The following is a 13,709-nucleotide window of genomic DNA, read 5'->3' on the forward strand; positions in this document are numbered from 1 at the left end:
GCAGCAGACCCACCCACTGTCAAATGCCCTTCCCCAAGGCAGCCCATGGTGGAAAGGATGCAACATTATTTCCCTTAAAAAGAGAACCCACAGGGTTCACCGGTTGCTCACAGTGGAAGTCCATGACCTCTGACTACTCAATGGTGCTAGAGACACGAGGGTCATCTTTACAGCCGGCGGTCGACTGTTGGTCCTTTGATAGAGTCCACCAGAGGACACCAATCTGTAGTCCGTCACCAGACCTCTGCAGAAGACCCCAATCAGCTGCCTCCATCATCGAAGTCCAGCAGAATATGCCAGATTTTTAGCCCAAAGCCAGTTTCCAGCACAATATGCCTGTGACCATGAGCTTAGTCATCCTCTGACTAGTACAGTGGTGAAGTTGCTGCTCACATCTCTTCATGATGTCAACCTTCAAAGTCTGGTGGACGAAGCCGACAACATCATTGTTCACTTGGATTTCATGTCCCATGCACTCAGTCCAAGATATCCTCTTGACTCACAATGTTCTCCTACCAAGGGATGGAAAAAAGAGAAAGGTAAGAAATTGTAATATTACGAGTATCACATAAAGGACACATGGGGAGTTAAATCATATCAGAACCCAAACCACAACTCTCTGCCTGTATGCATGTGCTGGCTTCTAGCTCAGCCCTTCTATTGCCTCTCTTCTCTGCTGTTGCTGTCCATCTGTCCTTGGGTACTGCACCTCTTGTTCATACTGTCCATTGCTCCAACTTGAGCATTATGTCTCCTCTGCATGCCTACCTCGCCATGGAGGTGAACATGACTTGCCCCAGAGAAACTAAAGAGGATGTCTGCTTCACTAAGATTTGTTTGACACCCCCGACATGATTTATATCAAAGTCTTCTCTCTCTTTTGATTTCTATCTTTCAGAGTAATATCAATCTTTCCCAACTTTTTCACTCTTTGTCCAAAAAACCCCAGACAGTCTCTTTCTGCCCAGTCTGGTGTCATTCTGCCCTTTCTGCCCTGTGATGTTACTATCTGCCTTTATTTCTTTCTGCTCAACGTAATGTGACAGTGCACCGACTCTCTGCACACAGTATTCGGCCAATCTTCCCTGGTTCTAGCCAGAATGATGCCAGTCAACTCCTTTTGACAAGATAGCAAAGGAACAGATAAGTCAGACACATCCCGGTAAAAGGAAGAAAGCGGAGCAGGAATGGTGGGTTCAGATAAGCTAGAATTTTATGTCCTGAAAATAGGAGCCCCCAAAAACTCATGCCCACTTTGTGCCCTCTCCAACTCTTGGTTCTACCTCCCCGCCCATCTTTTCAAAACCTTCCATTCCTCACTCTTGCTTTCAACCTATCTCCCACTTCACCTTCCTTGGCCTCTTGCTCTACTTCTGGCTCACTCTCCCTCTACTCTCTACAAATCTCTCTGCTGTCCTCTATTCATCCCCTTTCTCACTTTCTTCTCTGCTCTCACTACACCAATCCTTCTAGCCCTTCTCTTCAACCTCTCCTACTATTCTGATCTTGCCCTCTCTATACTTCCTGTTCGCTCTCCCTATTCTCTCTCCCTCTCTTCCCCCTTCTCTTCTCCCAACCCCATCACACTCGTTCTGTTCTAATTCACTTCCACTATGCCTCTCTCACCCTCTCCCTCTGCTACAGCTTACATCCCTTCTCTGTATCCCTTTCTTCTGCTCTCTTGTCCTCACTCCCCATTCCTTCTCCTCCTCATCTAACTTACTCCCACTCTACTTTCTTCGTCCGCCGACCCACTCTCTACCATTCTGTACTTCTTTCGACAACTCACAGCCCTCTTCCCTGGTTCTCCTTCTACCATAATTTATGTTGCAACTACTACCATTTCTATGATTGTTGTGTTGATCATTTAGTTTGTGTTCACTGTCTGATCTTTCAGTCACTGCTGTTATTTGTAAAGTGCCATCATACCTTTCGTTGCTCAGCGCTATAGGTTTGCTTCTAAATAAATAAGATTTTTTTTTTAAAACACTTATTTAGTAGGTCCACCATTAATATGTCCATCTTTCAGTACAGTGATAGCTAAATTCTAAATCTTAGTGACAAGTCCTTTCTTTCTTTGCCACTCCAGAAAGGAACAACAGTCAGACCAATTGTTTACAATAAATTAGCGCCCTTGACTCCGGGAAACCATCTCTCTTAGGGACATGCTGAGCCGGAGAAGTGCAAGCTACAGAGGAATCCAACCTGGGCTCTGTAGAACCTGCAGCTTTGTGAATAGGCAACTGTTGTGTTTGGCAATATGTGAATGAGGGATTTCAGGGACATCTCACTCTGCATGGCGACCAGCAACTAGAACCAGAGCCATAATGCCAAACTTTGCTTTGATGCATATATTAAATGGCTGGGAACTTAGAGGCTGTCATTTCGCCCACAAAAGAGCTGCTGCTGTAGCTGGGGGAGAGACTGCATATTCCAGCGTCCATCGGTCAATACCCGGAGAAGGGGCCGCCAAGCGCTGAAGAGCGCATCCTGCCCACCGCAGTGCAGGGACCTTAGGGGATGCTATTTTGCCCGCTGAAGGTGCCGCTGTACCAGAGGGAGAGACTGCATCTCCCAGCTTCCATCTGTCGAGCACAGGAGGAGGGGCTGCCAAGCGCGTCCTGCAAACAGCAGCGCAGGATGTGCCCGGGCGAGGGCCCAGGTGAAGACCGGACCAAGAACAGACCAGTCTGCAGCCATACGGGGCTGGGATGGGACACCTCCATTGGCTACTTACACTCAAAGGTACTGTGCCCTGGCGTTTTGCCTCAACTCTCAGAATATATTGAGTTGATGTAATTTAGATTTACACTGAACCTTTTGTGGTTGTATAGATTATTGCCTAAACTTTACCTTGTGTACCATGGCTGTTTGGATACGTTTGAGATGTTGAAGAGAAGCTATCCAACTGCGTGGAGGGGGTGGCTGCAAAACATAACTGCCACTTTGGATGAGTATATCAAAAAGGCAGTGAGTGCCTTGGATCAAGAAGTTTTGTTTGCTGAAAGACAGTTATCTACGTCTTCTACTGCACTCACCGCAACTCTGCCTAGTGAGGGCGAAACTACAACAGTTATTACTATTGAAAGATACACCGGCAGAGACCAAGATGTAGAACATGCTACAGATACCAAAGGAGACTAAAGTATCACGCCCTAGACGAAACATGGGGTAATGCAAATCCAAACTGATAATATGCCAAATCCATTGAAGTCAGTACCCCCTGGGTCTGCAAAGACTGATACTTTACCTGATCTCAAAGAGTTATTTGGGGAGTTCCTGGTACAGTTTAGTCAAGTGGTTACTGACCTCCTGGATTTCAAGCTCTCAGGTCTGTGCGCTGGCCTGGAGCTCATTGAGGCGAAGCTCACTGACTTAGAGGCGAGTGAGAGCGGGTGTGGCCTGCCATTGGGGCTTGGGTCCTCCGCTACTGGTGTGGAACCAAGGCCCCAGACGAAGCAAGATGGGAGGGGCCACTGCAACTAGCCTGTAATATGATAGTTGGCGCCCCTTTCACCCACAATGGTGAAGACAGATGCTTGATCGACCCTGTGTTGGCTGGTCCTTCTACTGGTGACCATAACCCTATCTGCATTCCTCTGGTACCCTCCTGCCGAGGGGGGCTTGGCCCCAAAAAGTGTCTCCCACTTTGATCTACCGCCTTTGGCATGTCCTTATGTGACTGTATTAGCAAACTTACTGCGGTTACGTCCTGAAGCTAATGAGTCTCCTTTTGATCTTATTAACAAGAGTATCCACCGGATCCACAGAAACAGGAGGAGCAGGAGTAACATTCAGCCAGAGGTCCTTATGGCAAGACGAGTGGGCTGGATTGGGAAGATGAGGAAGGAATTAATTGGGGATTGCGTCATCATCAGTTTCAGAAATCCCAGGGTGACAGAAGATCCCCTCTGGGCCACAAAGCAGGGCATGTTAGACCTGGAAATGTTAAGAATCTGTCCCTGGGATACTTCTACAGAAGGAAAATGCTACTTACCAGTATGCATCTGTTCTTGGCATGTAAAGCTGCAGAGTTTCCCACTGTGCAAAGATGGCCACCTAGTGTTGGACCCGGATGTTTGCAGTTTGTTGTTGTCCTGAAAAGTTCTTTGGAAGTCACGAGATAGCTGACTCCTCCTTTAGACCACATTGCGCAGGGGCAACTGCTCCATCCTCAGATTGTTTTTCGCCATTAGGGAAATGATGGAGCTTTGCAAGAAAAGGAAGGATGTCCATGTAAGGTGTATCCAATTAAGATAATACTGGAACAGACAAGGGGAGGCGGGTGGGCGTGTGTAACTCTGCAGCTCTACATGCCAAGAACAAATGCATTCTGGTAAGTAGCATTTTCCGTTCGAGGCATACGAGCTGCAGATTACACACTGTGCATAAATTGTATAGCAGTACCCACTCTTAGCGGCGACCACGCCTATCTGTTGCAGTAGTTTGAAATAATGTTTTGAGAACAGCCTGGCCCACATTGGCTTGTTGCTTAGTTTGCACATCTACACAGTAGTGTTTTGTGAATGTGTGCGGTGTAGACCATGTAGATGTTCTGCAGTTGTCATCTAGGGGAATGTTCCCTAAAAATGACATTGAAGCCCCTATTTTCCTTGTAGAGTGGGCTTTAGGGGGGAACCGATAACGTACGTTTAGCTTTGTGGTAACAAATCTGTGTGCATTTGACAATCTATCTAGCTATCCCAGATTTTGAAATGGGATTTCCCTTATGTGGTGATGAGAAAGACACAAAATGTTGTTTGGTCTTACAAAAGGGTTGTGTTCTCTCGATGTAGTATAGCAATGCTCTTTTGACATCTAGGGTATGAAGAGCTCTTTCTGCTACTGTCTGTGGCTGCGAGAAGAAAACAGGCAGTTCCACAGATTGATTGAGGTGGAAGGGAGAAATGACTTTAGGCAGGAATTTTGGATTAGTACGGAGAACGACCGTATTATGATGCATTTGCAAGAAGGGTTCTTGAATGGCTAGTGCTTGTAGTTCACTAACTCGACGCAGAGAAGTAATAGCTACTAGGAACGCAACCTACCATGTTAAAAATTGTAGTTCACATTTTTGTAAGGGTTCGAAGGGAGGTCCCATTAGCCGTGTGAGAACAATGTTTAAGTTCCACACAGGTGAAGGTGGTACTCTGGGAGGAATTATTCTCTTAAGGCCTTCCATAAAGGCTTTAATAGCAGGCACTTTGAACAGAGATAATAATAAATAATAATAATAAATCTTGTAGAGCGCCTGGTTACACTGAGGCCAGTGTGTCTCCGCGCTATTTTGTGGCTAGCACCAGTTAGTCAGAAAAATCATTCCCTCTAGCTTTTCCCATACTAACATCCTCCCTCTCTAATCGGAGGAAAGAGGTAGGTTTTTAGTTGTTTCCGGAAGATGCGTACCGTAGTCTCTGAGCGCATTTCGGATGGGAGTCTATTCCAGTGTTGGGCAGCCTGTACTCGGAAGGAGCGCCCACCCATCCAAGCTCTTCTAAACCTAGGAACCTTCACCAGCCCTTTCCCGGAGGATCTCAACTCACGCCCAGGGATATAAGGGCTCAACAGTTCCAGAAGATAGGATGGCCCCTTCCCCTGCATGATGCGATGACTAATCAGCAGGGTTTTATAGAGCACCCGTTCTTTAATCGGAAGCCAGTGGAGGGATTCCAGGGCTTTCCTGGATGATGCTCTTTTGGGCAACTTCAAAATCATGCGGGCAGCCGCATTCTGTATACGCTGGAGCCTGGTGATGCATCTGATATTGGCTCCAAGGTACAGGACGTTCCCATAATCCAATCTCGAGGTAACAAGAGCGTGGATCAGGGTCTACCTGGCCGAAGTGGGGAGTAAATCAAGTGATTTCCGCATGTTTCTCAAAATACCAAAGCATTGACCTGCCACACGGGTAGTATGTTGCTCAAAGGAATTTGTCGCTTGAATAATAACCTCCCTTTCTGTGTATCACTTGACTGCTCGCTCATAACGCCGTCAAAATGTCCACAGTGCAACTTTGCATTTTCCTGCAATATTGCGCCTTCAGCGCCATTAACCTCCCCATATAAGTTCTGGAGCATCAATTGCCGATCTCTGCCTAAAAACAGAGATCATATATTTGACCTATTAACCTCCTCCCAGCCAGATGCCCTGTTCCTTACGGAAACCTGGCTTCATGCGAGCTCCGGCCCAGACGTGGCTAGCGCCTTGCCGCCTGGATATGTTATAGTTAGGCAAGACAGAGCCACGGGGAAAGGGGATGGGATAGCGATCATTTTCAAAGACATCTACTCCTGCTCTCTGGACGCTATCTCATTTCCGGACTGTGAAGCCGCAATATTCAAAGTAGCGGTCTCCCCTCAACTGACGCTATCGGGTTTATTAATTTACCGTCCCCCTGACAAACCTACTCAGTGGCTAACTTCATTTGATTTGCTGAGCGCGTAGCCCCCCACGCTATGAAGGCAGCTAATTTTACCATCTTGGGAGACCTAAATCTCCACTTAGAAGATACGCAGAATGGCTTAAGCAGAATGTTTTTATCCGACTGCGAGGCCATTAATCTAATATTGCGTAACCGAGGCCCTACCCACCAGGCAGGCCACTTACTTGATCCTGTCATCTCCAACATTTATTTTGACTGCACCTCCCCTGCCCTGCCCCTTGACTGGTCCGATCATTTTGCTATTCACTTCACTCTGCCTGTTGAAACTGTAAAGGGTATGCCTCTCCTCGGTACGATGGGCAACCATAGAGCCTGGTCTAAGCTGAACATACCGGCGTTTAACGCCTCGCTTACTGCCACCTGACCCGACACCAAACTTGGGTGCACTTCTTTGGCTCAGGAAATATCTCACTGGTTAACTTTTAACATTAATCGCCACCTGCCGCCGCGTCCCAGACGACCGATCCCGCACCTTGCCCCTGCCCCATGGTTTACGGACGACTTGAAAGCAATGAAATCCGAATGTAAACATCTGGAGAGATAATGGCGTAAAACCTACGCCCTGAATAAAAAATTAACCTATCGTTCAGCACTCAGGCAATACCATCAAGCCTGTAGAAAGGCAAAAGCCATTTTTGTCTCAGAGTCAATCGAAAAGGCTATTAACCGGCCGAAAGCTCTCTTCTCTATGGTCAAGAAGTTAGCAGGCTCAAACACCGCCCCCCACTCCACCTGCGCTGGGGGAAACGGAATGCAATGAGATTGTCGACTTCTTCACATCCAAAATTGTAACCATCTATAATGCCCTTTCTCTGGCTTCTCACAAACCCCCCTTCAACCCCCCTACTCTGGACTTACTGGGCCCTCCATCTCCGTAAACACAGATCTCAGAGTGGCCCCTGTTAGACCCCAACTCGCTGTTCGCCTGCATGACAAAGGTCAATTCAGGCTCCCCCAATTCCAATGGATATTCTTCGCCAGCTTTCCCCTGATGTTCTCCTAGTCATTCAAGAGCTCTTCATTGCGGGAATCTATAGTCCCGGATGAATGGAAAAGAGCTATGGTAGTTCCACTCTAAAAAAAACGGCGCAGACCCCAAGATGCTCGCCAACTTCCGGCCTATTTCCTTGCTGCCCATGTTCTCAAAAATTCTGGAGAGGCACATTAACATACATCTCACTGCTCATGTGGAGACTACAGTTTTTTTTTACATCCGTCCCAGTCGGGGTTCCGCTCCCATTTCTGCACCGAAACAACCCTCCTGGGGGTTACTGAGAACCTACGCACTCGTCTTGATCACGGTGAGACCTCGGCGCTTATTCTTTTAGACTTAAGCGCCGCTTTCGACACGGTCTCCCATCCTATTCTTGCGAGAGCATTGAGAGCGGCTGGAGTGACTGGCCCTGCCCTTGCCTGGCTAGCCTCTTTCTTAAATCACCGCACCTTTCAGGTTGTTTCTTCCGGCTCCTCTTCCTCTGTTCGTTCATCTGCGTATGGGGTGCCGTAGGGGTCCTCACTGAGCCCCATGCTCTTTAATATCTACGTGAGACCCCTGGCAACCATCGTGGAAGACGCTGGTCTTTCCCTTTACTCATACACAGATGATACTCAGATTCTTTTCTCCCTCTCCTCGGCCGCAGTAAACGCTCCATCTGCTCTTAAACTAGGACTTAGCCGAGTGGCAGAGTGGATGCAGGCGAACCTCTTGAAACTGAACGGAGATAAGACAGAGGTGCTCATTCTGGGCAAGCAAAAGCACCTCTGGAGCCCCGCACATTGGCCGTTAGAAATGGGCCCACCGCTTCTTCTAGTGACTCAGGTTCGCAACCATGGCTTTGTCCTGGATGATTCGCTCTCCATGCGGCATTAAGTGGTCAAGGTGGCAGCCACGTGCTTCTCCATCCTGGGGTGGCTCCGGAAAATCTTATAGATGCTCCCAATATCATCGAGACGCCCGGTGGTCCAGGCTTTAATCACTTCTCACCTGGACTACGGCAATGTGCTCTACCTTGGAGTTACCTTGGAGCTTCAGAGGAAACTTCAGCTTGTCCAAAACTCAGCTGCCCGCCTTCTTTGCAAGGTCCCGTGGAAATCTTCCATCTCCCCCTTTCTTAAAGACCTCCACTATTTCCGTATTGAAAACCGAGTCAAATTCAAGACTCTGTGCTTTATGCACAAAATCAAACAAGGGTCGGCTCCAACCTACTTACAGTCCCTTGTCCAACAATACTCTCCGTCCCGCCTCCTCAGATCCTCATCCCATGGAAACTTCCGCATTCCGCGCTTCAAACTGACGAAAATGGGCGGACGCTCTTTCTCCTGCGTTGCCCCCAGGCTGTGGAACTCTCTTCAGACTACATTGAAACTTGAACCATCTTTGTTGAAATTTCGCAGAGACCTTAAAACCTGGCTCTTTTCTCAATAACAACTGCGAAGCGTAATCACTACTCTACTGGCGCCGGGAGACCCCTTGTGGGTAGCTGCGCGCCCTATAAATTCAACTACAATACAATACAATGGAAATTTTGCTATCCAACTAGATACCCAAATTCCTGAGTTGTTCGCTGGGCGAGGGTAGAGGGCCCAGCACCTGCGGCCACCATGCCCATGTCCACACAGATGGTGCCCTTCCCACCACCAGCACCTCTGTCTTGCTGCCATTTAACTTCAAGCAGTTATTGGCCATCCATGCCGCTATAGCTTGAAGAGATATTGAGAAGTTATTGGCTGCTACCCCGTCTGCCTGAGCAAGAGACACCACAAGTTGGGTATCATCTGCATAGGTTACTACTTGCACCCCAAACCTTTCAGTAATCTCTGCTCTAGGTGTTCCATAGAGATTAAAAAGGGTGGGGCTCAAGCTAGACCCTTGGGGCACTCCCTGATTCAGCCTGACACCCTTCGACCGATGTGGGCTCTGGGCAACTTGAAAGCTGAGATTCTGGAGGAACGATTCTAGCCACTCCAGAGCTCTGCCTCTCACTCCCCATTTTTTCAGACACTGCAGCAAGATGTGATGTGCTACAGTGTCGAAAGCCGCGCTCAAATCGAAGAGGATCAGCGCTGTGGTATGGCCTACATCCACCAACTTGCGCATGGTTTCTGTTGACAGGAGTAAGGCAGATTCGGTCGAGTATGATGCCCGGAAACCTGATTGGGTTGGGTGCAGAAGTTTGCGTGTGTCGATGTGATCCGTCAATTGCTTATTGACAACTTTCTCCGCGATTTTGGAGAAATAGGGGAGGAGGGAGATTGGCCGCAGGTTATCTAGCTGCTCCGCACTGATGTTAGATTTTTTCTTAAGCGGGAGCACCACTGCCTCTTTCCATGCTGACGGGACACTCCCTGATCCAAATGATAGATCCAGCAGATGGCGTATATGAGGTTCCAGTGTATTTATACTTTCCCTGAGTATTCTCGCAGGCGCCGGGTCATTGGGGGGTTAATTTTAGATGCTATATTGATTAGGATATCCTGTTGGGGAGTCCTAAAAGATACTAGTAGCTCAGTTCCTTCCGATTTCACAGTGGCATGTTTTGTCATATCCTCTGTTCTAGCCTCCAACGGAAAAGAGGAATAGATTTTCCCCACTTTAGCCGTGAAGAATTGAGCCACCCGATCACAGGATTCCACCGAGCCTTCCAAAGGAACAGTAGTGCTAGGGAGGGAGCCGACTTCCTTAAACACAGCAAACAACTCCCTGGCTGAGTTATCCGCTCCCTCTATTCTGTCCTTATAATGGGAAGTCCGATACTTCCTGATCATAACATGGTAGCCCTTGAGCTTAGTTTTATAGGTCGCCCTATCTGCCACAAAGAAGCCTTTCCTCCAGCGTCTCTCGAGATGTTTGCATGCCGCCTTTTCCTTAACGAGTTCGGGCCCAAACCACGGTGCAGATTTAGTTTGCCTCCGGGGTCTGTTGTTGGTCCAGGGAGCTGTATGGTCCAGAGCTTGTAAGATGCGGTTATCCAGCGCTTCACAAGCTGCCTCTATCTCTTGACATACTGGAGGTCCACCCTGTTCCAAAAGATCGTCAAATTTAGCCCTGGAGAAGCCTACCAATTTCCTGCTTCTAATTATATTGTCGGCCTTATATATTTTCCCCCTCCATGCCACTATCTGGAAGGGAATCTGGTAGTGGTCTGACCACACCATAGGCACTGGGGGGGGGGGGTCGATGGTCAGCAGCTCCCAGTTGGAGAAGATAGGATCTAATAAGTGACCGTGCTTGTGGGTGGGGAGTTCTGATTTAAGCGTCATTTGCATCGCTGCTAGCTCGTTCCGGATCTCCAGGGCTTCTGTGTTGGTAGGATCGTCAAAATGAAAATGTAGATCCCCCAAGAGTAGTAACCTCTCATATTTTAGGGCAGGCTGTATCAGATAGTCTATCAGGCTTTCCGTAAATCTGGTCCCTGGACCTGAGGGCCTAAAGATCAGGAACCCTTTCAGGACTTGACTGTCCTGGACTATAATGGAGAAAAAGCCCGCTTCGCTCTCCTTAATGTCAGCCGACTCCAAGGTGCAACATATTTCTGATTTAAAAATTATAGCTAGTCCGCCTCCCCGCCCCGTAGGTCTGTCAATCCTATTGATGTTGTAACCTGGTGGTAGTGCATCTATTATATCAGGTGCGGAGTCTTCATTAAGCCATGTTTCTGTTAGGAACAGGGCGTCCAACTGTCCATCTATTAGTAGATCATGGCCCTCCATTCTGTGCTTCCCTAAGGATCTACAGCTAATGAGGGACAGTCTCATCCTCTCTCCAGCATTCGCCAAACTGCGCTGCTGAGCCAGAGTGAATGGACAGTGGTTACAACGATTTTGCTCGGAGGCCAATGTTATACTGTGGCCGACCATCTCCCCAACTCCTTACCTAAGATCCAGAAATTGTTTAGCACTTTATGTCATTATGCCAGGGGAACCGGTAAGGGGTCTGGCCCCTAGCCCCGACTCACCGCGGATGGCGCAGACGGGCTTGTCTTTGGCGCGTCTTTGGCGTGTCCGCTGCGCGGTCGCTGGGGCATGGCTCCTTTAACCTAAAACGCTCCCAACAACTAGAACGCTAACCTCTGAATCCGAAAATGCCTGGCTCTACCTGCTCGCCCTCCGCGCAACGGTATTGGCTACCGCGTCAGACCGGGGCGGGAAGGAAGAAACGCCGAGCTCAGGCCTCCAGATAGATGCTGTCTGTTTTGCAGATATGCTGCTATTGCAGCAAGATGCAGTCTAATAGACGTGTAGGCTAAGTTACATCTTTGGAGGTGCAGTAAGTATCCTATGATGTGTTGAATAGACACGTCTAGAGGATTAATATTTTGTTGCGACAATATATTACAAAGCGTTTCAACTTAGCTGCATAACATGCTCTAGTGGTTGGACGTCTTGCTTCTTTTATGACATTCTTGCAGTCTGGAGGAAGGTTAAGATATCCAAATTCTAGGATTTCAGGAGCCAGATCGCAAGGTTGAGCTGAGCTGGGTCCGGGTGCCTGATCTCTCCGCGGTTCTGTGTTATAAGGCATGGACACAGGTATAGTTTTTGGTGCAGTACTACAGACAGTTGTAGCAGTGTGGTGTAGAACGGTTGTCTGGCCCACGTTGGAGCAACTAGGATGAGGGTCAGAGAATGCTACTGTAGTTTGCGTACTACTAGTGGCATGAGTGGTAGAGGTAGAAAAGCGTACGCAAATTTGTTTGACCAGTTCATCCATATCGCATTGCCTTTGGACAGTGGGTGTGGATATCTAGCGGCGAAGCTTGGGCATTTGGCGTTATCGTGGGTGGCAAAGAGGTCTATCTGAGGTTGTCCCCACATCTGAAAGAATGGTTGAAGAACTTGCGAATTAAGTTCCCACTTGTGGATCTGTTGTGTCTGCCGACTTAACAGATCTGCTATGGTATTTTGTACCCCCTGGGACATGTTGGGCTAAGAGGAATATGTTTTGAGGTATAGCCCAACGCCATATGTTTTGTGCTAGATGAGAGTTGCAGGGAGTGTGTTCCTCCCTGTTTCTGTATGTAATACATGGCTGTCATGTTGTCCGTGTGGACTAACAAAGCTATATTTGATACTTACTGTTGGAAAGCTTTCAGTGCTAGGAATATAGCTAGTAACTCCAGATGATTGATGTGGAGTAACTTTTGTTGCGGTGTCCACCTGCCTTGCATGGTATGTTGCAGTAGGTGGGCCCTACAGCCAGAGAGCGATGCGTCTGTTGTCAAGACTATCTGAGGAACTGGCTCTAGGAACGGTCGCCCCTTGGAAAGGTTTTTGGTGTTCCACCACTGCAGAGAGCGATGAGTCCGACCGTCTACCAACACTAGGTCTGTTAATTGACCTTGAGCCTGGTTCCATTGAAGTGATAGGCACTCTTGTAGAGGACGCATTTGAAGTCTTGCATGGGGGACTATGAAAATGCAAGACCCCATCATCCCTATGAGCTGCATGAACACTTGTGCTGGAGAGGAGTGTTGTGGCTGAAACTTTGTGAGAAGAGTTTGCATGCTGGCTATCCTTGCTGGAGTGGGATAAGCTAGCGCTGTTCAGGTGTTTATTGTAGCACCGAGGTATTGTTGTACTTTGGATGGTTGCAGATGAGACTTGGCGTGGTTTATTGTGAACCCCAAGTTGTGGAGCAGTTGGGTTGTGGTATGAGTGTGCTCCACACACTGGTTGTATGAGCTGGCTTTTATGAGCCAGTCGTCGAGGTACGGGAAGACGTGGATGTGCTGTCTTCGTAAATGTGCTGCTGCTACTGCTAGGCACTTGGTGAATACTCTTGGTGCTGTTGTGACTCCGAATGGGAGTACTTTGAATTGATAGTGCTGCTCGTCTATTACAAATCTGAGATACTTCCTGTGAGCTCGGTGAACGGGAATGTGGAAGTATGTGTCCTTGAGTTATAGAGTAGCAAGGAAGTCGTTTTGTAACAGGAGAGGAAGGACTTGTTGGAGTGTGACCATGTGAAAATGGTCTGACTGTATGATTATGTTTAGCGGTCTGAGGTCTAGAATAGGCCTTAGAGAGCCATCCTTCTTTGGGATAAGTATAGGGAGTAACCCCCCTTGTTTTGTTGGTGCAGAGGAACTGGTTCTATTGCACTTTTTTTCTAGCAAAGATATTACTTCTTGCTTTAACAGTGATAGATGTTCTTGTGACATTGGACACTGTTTGGGTGGTATGTTTGCGGGGGTAGATGTTAGTTCTAGTAAGTAACCTGACTGAATAATTTGTCACACCCACCTGTCTGATGTGATGTTGGTCCAGG

At 48.0% G+C, this 13,709-nt stretch overlaps 1 protein-coding gene across 2 annotated transcripts in view; it reads right to left on the reverse strand.

The window, feature by feature from the left end:
* Positions 1–375: 375 nt before the first annotated feature.
* BCL2L12 (BCL2 like 12) overlaps positions 376–13,709 on the reverse strand; it is a 136,867-nt gene continuing 123,533 nt past the window's right edge. For both annotated transcript variants that reach the window (XM_078655260.1, XM_078655259.1), the window contains exon 9: positions 376–512. In XM_078655260.1, the coding sequence (XP_078511386.1) occupies positions 477–512 (36 nt within the window). In that variant the 3' untranslated portion in view covers positions 376–476. The remainder of the gene's footprint in view (positions 513–13,709) is intronic.

The sequence above is a fragment of the Lissotriton helveticus genome, chromosome 7 (genome assembly GCF_964261635.1).
Source record: "Lissotriton helveticus chromosome 7, aLisHel1.1, whole genome shotgun sequence".
Lineage (NCBI taxonomy): Eukaryota > Metazoa > Chordata > Amphibia > Caudata > Salamandridae > Lissotriton > Lissotriton helveticus.